Below are 8312 nucleotides of genomic sequence, written 5' to 3' on the forward strand. Positions count from 1 at the left end.
CTGCCAGCTGAATGTCATAGTTCAACAAACTGCACTGAACACAGTGTGTAGTATTCCAGGATTTAAAAAAAGCAGTATCTCAGAAAAGAACAAACATTATGTCCTCTTTTTAATACAAACAAATAAGTCTTATAAGCAGGAGAAATGTTTTTAGACAACAGAAAGAGGGAAATATGTTAATAATATCTTAATGATAAGGTTTCTTTTTTGATTTTTATGTTTACACATTTTAATGTTATCTTTGAAAATATAATTCTAAATACAGATAATCTCATCCATAATTCCCATTGGAAGATTTTAAGCATATAATGAAGGAAATCATCTACAGGAAACACATACAGCAAACAAATGATAAACATTTAAAAAGAAAATAAAACTGGAAGAAGGTTTAGCTTGTATTAAAAATGTTTCAATGTTTTGTGTGCAGTACTGAATTATACAAAAACACAGAAATCTAATGCATAATGAACAGGAAATCTATTTTTAATTGGAAGCTGAATGAACAATGCAGAATCACTGCCAGAGGGAGGGCAGACATGTTTTTTAAAATTCTGTTTTGTGTTTCTACTTTGAATCATTTCTGGGGGAAAAAAAATTGTAAAACGCTTGATTTTTTTAATATTTTTTTTTCTTGTTATTCAAAATAAATACTCTTAATTATACATATACAGTATGGTCTTTTGCAAAAATGTCCATTAATTTATAAAAGGTTCTTACTTTATTTAACTGTTAACCCATGTTTTTAACTGTGTAACTCCTGATGCCTCTTAGCCAGGACACCGTTTTAAAAGAGGTTTTTAAACTTGACGGGTTTTCCTGGTTAAATAAATGTTAAATTGAAAAGAAAAAAAAGATAAGTAAATAAAGAAATTGTTCCTTGGAAAAAAAGGAGGAAAAAAAAGCAGAAATGCCAAGAAAATACTAGAATATATTTTTTAGTTGAGTCCATTATTTAAACCTTTTAAATATATAGTAAAACTAGAGTAAATAAGCTAAGACGAATAGCAAACACAAATTAAAACAAGAATATTGTTATCTTATGAATATGAAGAAAGGTCTTATCTAGGATACCAAAATCAGGTGTCCTCATTCCTGTTAAAACATGGTGCTGTACATATTTTCACAGCCCTGCTCCATGCATTGAACTGACATAGACACCATGTTGTGTGCTTTAACAGTCCAAAGGTCAGTTCTAAGGGTCCTGATAAATCAACAACCAGAACAAACATCCCTATGTAGACAGGCCAGAGTGAAAGTTAAGTCAACATGTTAGGGTCAAAGATTTCAACCCTTGTTGTTAAGGGCTCTCTAAAGGCCATTAAAAGTTAAGTAAGTTAAAGACTTTACATAATAGAATAATCTCTGCATTCATTTACTCTCTAAATTCAAATATATTCTCCTTATATTCAACCATTAAACCAACTATTTAAATTTTGTGGTTTGGAAACCTTGCAGCACCGACTGATTTCATGTTTTTGGCTTCCTACAGATGTATTACTGTCAGATTTAAACACATCATCAAACAAAATATACATTTTAAAGAAAACTGAAACATTTAAAAAAAGGAGATTTAAAAAACTTGGTTGGTCATTCCAACAACACAAATCCCTGATTTAAAGACACTAAAGAGCAGATGTGAAACAAAGTCTGACTTCTATCAACCTATAAAGGGTTGCAGCAGCATTAGTAAGGGTTTGGGTCTCTGTAGAACAACAGTCAGAACCATTAGTTACACATTAGGAGAGTAGAAAACAAAGAGAGGGGAAGAGGCTGCTCAACCAGAATTACTCCAGGAGCTCATCAACAAGTCATGCAAGAGGTCAGAGAAGATCCAGGAATAACATCTAAATCTCTGCAGGCCTCATTGCCACAGTTAAGGTCAGAGGTCAAACGGTTCTGCTCAGTATGACCTTGATGACTGAGAATCATCACCAGCACTGAGCAGAACTTTTTAGAAGTTATCTACTGCTGCTGCAGAAGGAGGAACAACCAGGTATCGGTTCAGTAATTAGTTAGGATTTGCTTGTTGTTAGATAAATGGCAGACATCCCAACAGCTAAAAAATAAAGAACCAAATGAGGTTCTGATTGGGCTGATTCCCAGTTCCCCTCTCCTCTCTCTCTTTAAAAGCAACAGCGCTCCTTTAACACCTGCTAGAGTTCATCATCAAGGTGATGGCTGATAGCATTTGCATGCCACACAGTAGCTCATTTGTTTGTGTCCGCTGCTTACCTGGTGTGAATAGATCTCATGCTGCTGATTCCTCCATCAAACTGGAAATCGTCGGAAATGTTTTCATGTCAGGATTCTGCTTTTGGATCATTTACAGGAGTTCCAACACTATGAGGTGTTACCAGGAGTGGTTATCAGAATCCAGCTCCTGATTTTTCTCTTCTCCTTTAATCTGGATAAAAAGAAGAGAACTTTGAGCACTGAATTGGATTTAGGACGACTTGAAGTTCAGATTCTTGGCTGAAAGACTGCAAGTCCCGGTTTCTGTTTTTTTATACTTCGGGACTCTAGAACTGGGATGCAGAACCTAGAGGATGATGGAGTGTTGCTCCACTCTCTCAGGGCGGTGACAAGCCTGAGGCTGAGCAGAGAGGAGAGCTTAGAGCAGGAGCAAGTGGATCAGAGAGATCCGGACCAGGAGCAGATAGATAATGGAGGAATTCTGGCAAAGCTGTCTTCCATCGAGTTCCGCATGCAGCAGCTACAAAGCAGGAGGTTCCTGCTGATGAAGATGAAACGCCACAGGAGGAAGGATGAACGGCACAGTGGAGGAAGCTCAGAGGAATGTGAGTTCGACCACCTTTCCCTGCTGATTAGATTGTACACCAGAAGGTCTTGCCGATCGACTGAGATGTTCTCAGTTTGAATTGAAATTATATATATGCTGCAGTTCTGTAAAAGTCCCTGGGCCAAACTCTGGGTCTCTGCTCAGGGCCGGCAAACAGATGGATGGGGCCCTGGGCAGCTTCTCTGAGGTAACATTAATCCCAGCAGAGCTAGAAAACTGGGGCAAAGTTATAATATGAAACCAGCTAATATTAACCTGCCTTAACTTTGTATGATCATTCACTGATAAAGAAAAAAAAAATTTTTAACACGGGAGAGAGTCAATTCCCAGATCTAAGCGAAATGATCAGAATCCAGAGTCTCTTGGGAGACCCCTGCGGGCTCAGAGCGTCTAAAGCAGGCATGCCTAAAGTCGGTCCTTGATGACCGCTGTCTGTCTCAGGTTTTTGAGGTTTCCCTGCTTCAGTACAGCTGATTCTGATGATTCTGATGGCTGTACTGAAGCAGGAAAACCTCTAAACCCTGCAGGACAGCCTTCCTCCAGGACCAACTTTGGGCACGCCTGGTCTAAAGGGAGTTAAAAAAAAAGTAAAAAAAAAACAAAAACAAAAGGATTGCAATTCACAAATGGTTGGTTCTGCTTCTGGTCCCTGAACCCCTGACATATTCTTTAAATAAATAAATAAATAAAATATTTCTGATGTCAGAGTATGACTATAGTGTCCAGGCATGTTTCAATTCCCTGTGACATTGGTCTGTGTTGCTAGTGATCATTGAAGATGATGAGGATGATGATGATGATGATGATGAGCTGAGGACCATTCAGACCGAGCTGGAGGACCTGCAGGCGAAAAAGGAGGAGCTGGAGAGAGCCGGAGGGAGCCTCATAGTAAACTCTAACGAAGGCAGGTTTCCCCTTCATCCTGCTCTATACACTCTCTTTACATTAGACTTTAGTTTACTCAAAGTCCTGTTTGAATTCCTGCTGCCAGTTCCCAGGGAACAGCTGCCGACTTACAAAGAGACTCCTCGTGGAGGCATCTACATGCTTCCTCCTCCTCCTCCTCCTCCTGAAGAGGTTACGGCTGCAACACCAGATCCAGCGGAGGACATCCTGCCAGGTAGGCTTCACCTCCATCATCAAACACCTTCCATTCATGGTTGGTGAGATTCCCCTAACTGGTTCTCTGTCGGCTTCTTTTGTTCTGGCTGCAAGTGGAGAGGCTGGGGATGGCAGCAGGGGTCACAAAGTGTCCATCCTGTGAAGAAGTGGTTGTCACGGAAACCCAAAGCACTGCAAGTGAGACTATGTGGATCCTGTGCTTCGTATGCTCTCTGATGGGGTGAGTTGTTGCGTTGTTGTGAATAAGTCAGAGGTTCAAATCCCTGACTGGCATATCTCCTCCCCTCACAGCTGTGTGGCAGGATGCTGCTTGATCCCCTTCTACATGAAGAGTCTCAGGAACGTCTCCCATCACTGTCCCCGGTGCCAGGCCAAGATTCACACCCATAAGCTGCTTTGACATTTTCCATCTCATCACATTATAGACTTTCTGGATTACGGTCCAGTAGAACATTCACTAATAAGTGCATATATGGCTGTTATATGGCTCTGTGCCCAGGGCGTCCCTCTGGTGGGATATAGAATGCTAACTGTTTACTTTTCTACTGGTTGTTTGCCCGTTGGTCAGCGGGAGGAGGGCGCCCCCTGTGTGGTTCACAGTTTGAGAAAGGACTCTAAGGAAATATGGAGCTCCAAAATCCAGCATCATGATTTCTTTTCTTTCTTTTTTTTTTTTTTTGGGGCCACAAATTCTTGACAAAAGGTAAGTAACAAAAAAAAAAAACAAATAATTGGTCTCACATGGCCGCTGACAAAAAAAAAAAAAAAAAAAAAAATTGTTGGAGCTCTGTCAGATTGGATTTAATTGCTGTAATCACCAATGTACATCTCACAGTTTCACCAACAAAGTTTCTTGTCTCTGCTAAAGTAATTATTCCCCATAGCATGATGCCGCCACCACCATATTTCACAGTGGTGATTGTGTGATCCATAAACCTTTATTTGTTTAACACAAACCTTCTCCCTGGCCTGTCTGCTGGGTTCCTTGGTTGTTAAGATGCTGGTTGTTCTCCAGAGATCATCTGAGGCCATGACCAGAGTAGATTCAATCATAGAAAGAGGGACTCCTTTGATCAAATAATTTCATCTAAAAGAAGCAGGGAAAAGGGAGACAAGGACAAGATTTCTTCCTTCTTTTAAAAAAAAATAATAAATTGAAATCAAATTAAAAAACCTCCTGGAGACTGAAATAGTAATGAGAGAATACTTTTTACAGGGCTTTATGTGAACCAGCTGTTCCATGTCCTGTGTACATATATGTATGTGTAGTATACTACTACTAAGCTGCTATAAATACTTTCTTTGTAAGAAAAAAAAAGCTGTCTGGACCGCTGAGAGAAATGATTTTCTACATATTGTGCATCTGCTTATGTCATCTTCCAGTCAGATAGATGCTTTTCAAACAGATTAATTCAATTCACACAGGCTGTTGGTCTAAATACAGTCTGTTATATTATCATTACGTTTATAATGACAGTCTCTATTCACCTTTGCTTATGTAACCTTTCAGATGGATAAGGTCAGGACATCTAAATATATCTAACAATAACAGTCATTATGCTTTTAACAAACAATGAGCAAAATTGCAAAGCAGGATGTGAGGAAATAGATCTGCTCTGAGCACCACTTTCTGGTTGCATTATATCAGATGTTGCACCGCTGTGAAAAGCATAACACAGAGAACTTTGCAGGTCTCAGTGTGTGGATATCATGTCCAGCTCTGATTTGAGGCCTTCTGACCTGCAGCTGAAGCTTGAGAAAAAAACTGTTCACAAAACAGCACAAAGAAGTTGGACACAGCTCTGGATCTATGCTGGGTTAAATGAAAAATAGGGAATCCTGAAGTGATCACAGTTTTCAAGTCCAGCTCTCATCTGGATTTAATGCAATGCTCAAACATTAGCAAAGAGGTGGAGAGCCAAATGAAGCTGAAGCTCCATTACGAGAAGCAACATTGGAAAAAAATTGGTCAATTTCTCTCCAAACATTATCTGAATAAAAGTCAAACAGAATATAATTTATTGCACTTATTTCTCCTAAAACCTACTAAATCATTAATAGTTTTCATCCTCATTTTACTCATAGTGCAACAGTTATACATATATACTGTGTATATAATAATTTGTTAATAAAATAGAAAAATTTGTATCCATTTTAGTAAGTTTTTCATGTAAGATGAAGTCCAGACTGATGATTTCCTGCATAAATGATTGAACACATTTAGTATCAGAACATTATCTATATCAGATTAAAAACAAAACCTTCAATGTAGAAAGTCAGGCCTGATGGAAATAGTTTAGTTCCTGTTAAAGATTATTTTCAAACATTAAAAATGAGCTTCATTCTAATTTATTTACATATACCATTTTCCGTCAAACTAAGTCCTTTTAAATTTTCTATTTTTTGTCACGTTAGAATAAACTTCACTGTTTTAATGGGATTTAATGACAGAACGCAAATGATCACATAAGGTAAAATTTGAGCATACTTCACCAAGTAAATGCCACAAGTAGATTTTAGCAGTTAGATTGGATGGAAAATGTTTTAAAGTTTCACCAGAGTCTTAAGTTAGATTTAGCTCTAGACTTTGACTAGGCCATTCTTACACCTGTGATCTAAACCATCCATTATATCAATCAAGTTCAAGTTGATCCTCTGTCCCTCCATCAAGCAGGATTTAGCTCAGTCCACCATCACTTTAACACTGACCAGTTTACCTGTTACACAGCATGATGCTGCCAACATCGTGTTTAATGCTGGTCAAAAGAGCATTATTCTTTCATTCCGGCCTTAGAGCGGCAAGGTATCAAAGGGAGAAGGGTTGTTTATCATATTAGGGAGTGTATGGGAAACAAATGACGGTTCTCATAAGCTTGAATGTTTCTCAGGAATTATTTCATAACATGTTTTTTTTCAAACTGTAATTGTTGGGGTAACGGTATGTGGAGACCTTCACAGTCGCCCTGCAGGGTTTAAAGTAGTGAGACACACTTTGTCTATGCAGTGCAGGGTCTGGACATCATGTCATCTTGTTGTCTCATTTTCTTTGCAAAGAAAATAAACTGCCAAATGAGAAATTAATCAATCTTCTTTCATTTTCATTATAGTTGAATACATTTTCCCCCACAACAGTTCACCTGTTCTTGTTGAAGTTTTCTAATAAGTAGAGGGTTTATTTGTGTTACCCCAGAGCTAGATGATAGCCCAACAGTGCTTCTCTCCCAAGCAGATCATTAAGGTTGTTGCCATAAGTTTCCACATGGTAGCTATATATTGAGCTTAATTAGAAATAATTTAATAATAAATAATAATCAAGGATTGAACTTTATTGATCTCACATTGGAGAATTTTACCCATTCCCTTAGGGAGTAGTGGGCTGTCATTCTGGGGCGCCCGGGAAGCAGTGTGGGGTTAAGGGTCTTGCTCAGAAATCAAGAGTGGCAGCCTGTGGGAGTGGGGCCCCAACCCAGAACCTCAGGATTCCACTAGGCCGCCACTCCCCACCATTTAGGGAATAACATTTTATACAACAGAAATGGAGGTGAGAAAGGGAGAGGGGATAAGAACTAAGAGGAGACAGAAAGAGACAGACGCAGGAGATGTACATAGTTTGCCTGAGACGAGGGAAAGAAAACACAACAAAACAACAGCCAAAACAGGACAAGTCAATCATACTAAAGATCAAAGTAGCTTAAAGAGCAACGGGTATCCCTTAGGTACACAGTTAGTGTGTGTTTGGAAAGCAAAGCCTATTGTCATTAAACCATACTATTCAGGGTTGCATATATCTGTAGCTGCTGCTTAGTACTTAGTGTGTATCCATGAACACCACAAAACAAGCTTCTGCGGTGTGAATGCATGAGTATGCACATATATGAAGGGTTAACAAGGCTTCCTCAGAGGAAATTTGCTTAACAGGAGGTAAGGGCGGCTCCAGACTCACCCTACAGGGCCCAAGATTGATAAAGAGGCACACAGAGGAGGGCAGATATAGGAATGGATGCACCCAGCAGAGAAGGATACGCAAGAGGACCCCGGGCTAGGGGGGGAAAACCCCAACAGTGACGTCAAAGACTGGAGAATCAGCTCTGGAACCAATCTGAGAGGTTCAAAACCTGACTCAAACCAAAATAAATGTGTGGCATTTGATATCACTTATCCCTGTTTTCCATGTTAGAGAAACAGTTACGTACGGGTGAACAAACAAAATAGATGCATGTCTGTATGCAAACATGGACATGAGCTGCCAAGCAGTGTTTTAAACTCACTACGAACTCAAATGTGGTGGCTTTCTGGGTTCCTCTGCTCTGAACGCTCATTTAAAAAACAAAAATACTGGGATTAGCATCATAGTAAGTGTTCAGCTGGAATAACAAAAAACGCTGGAAGC

At 39.3% G+C, this 8312-nt stretch overlaps 1 protein-coding gene across 1 annotated transcript; it reads left to right on the forward strand.

The window, feature by feature from the left end:
- The first annotated feature begins 2044 nt into the window (after positions 1 to 2044).
- Positions 2045 to 4548, forward strand: LOC119775943. Its single transcript, XM_038274102.1, has 5 exons — positions 2045 to 2798; positions 3567 to 3704; positions 3792 to 3920; positions 4016 to 4142; positions 4214 to 4548. Exons 1-5 carry the CDS (start codon positions 2531 to 2533, stop codon positions 4320 to 4322), a joined length of 771 nt encoding a protein of 256 aa, XP_038130030.1. The 5' UTR covers positions 2045 to 2530; the 3' UTR covers positions 4323 to 4548.
- The last annotated feature ends 3764 nt before the right edge of the window (positions 4549 to 8312 follow it).

Source organism: Cyprinodon tularosa, unplaced genomic scaffold (genome assembly GCF_016077235.1).
Source record: "Cyprinodon tularosa strain WSP-4 unplaced genomic scaffold, ASM1607723v1 ctg90, whole genome shotgun sequence".
In the NCBI taxonomy this organism is placed as follows: domain Eukaryota; kingdom Metazoa; phylum Chordata; class Actinopteri; order Cyprinodontiformes; family Cyprinodontidae; genus Cyprinodon; species Cyprinodon tularosa.

Bases quoted from the DNA above. Each gene is read 5' to 3' on its own strand.
- LOC119775943 (XM_038274102.1), top strand. From the start codon at position 2,531: ATGCAGAACCTAGAGGATGATGGAGTGTTGCTCCACTCTCTCAGGGCG. The intron at 2,799-3,566 runs GTGAGTTCGACC...CTGTGTTGCTAG, and splicing joins TGGAGGAAGCTCAGAGGAAT to TGATCATTGAAGATGATGAG. The intron at 3,921-4,015 runs GTAGGCTTCACC...TCTGGCTGCAAG, and splicing joins AGCGGAGGACATCCTGCCAG to TGGAGAGGCTGGGGATGGCA.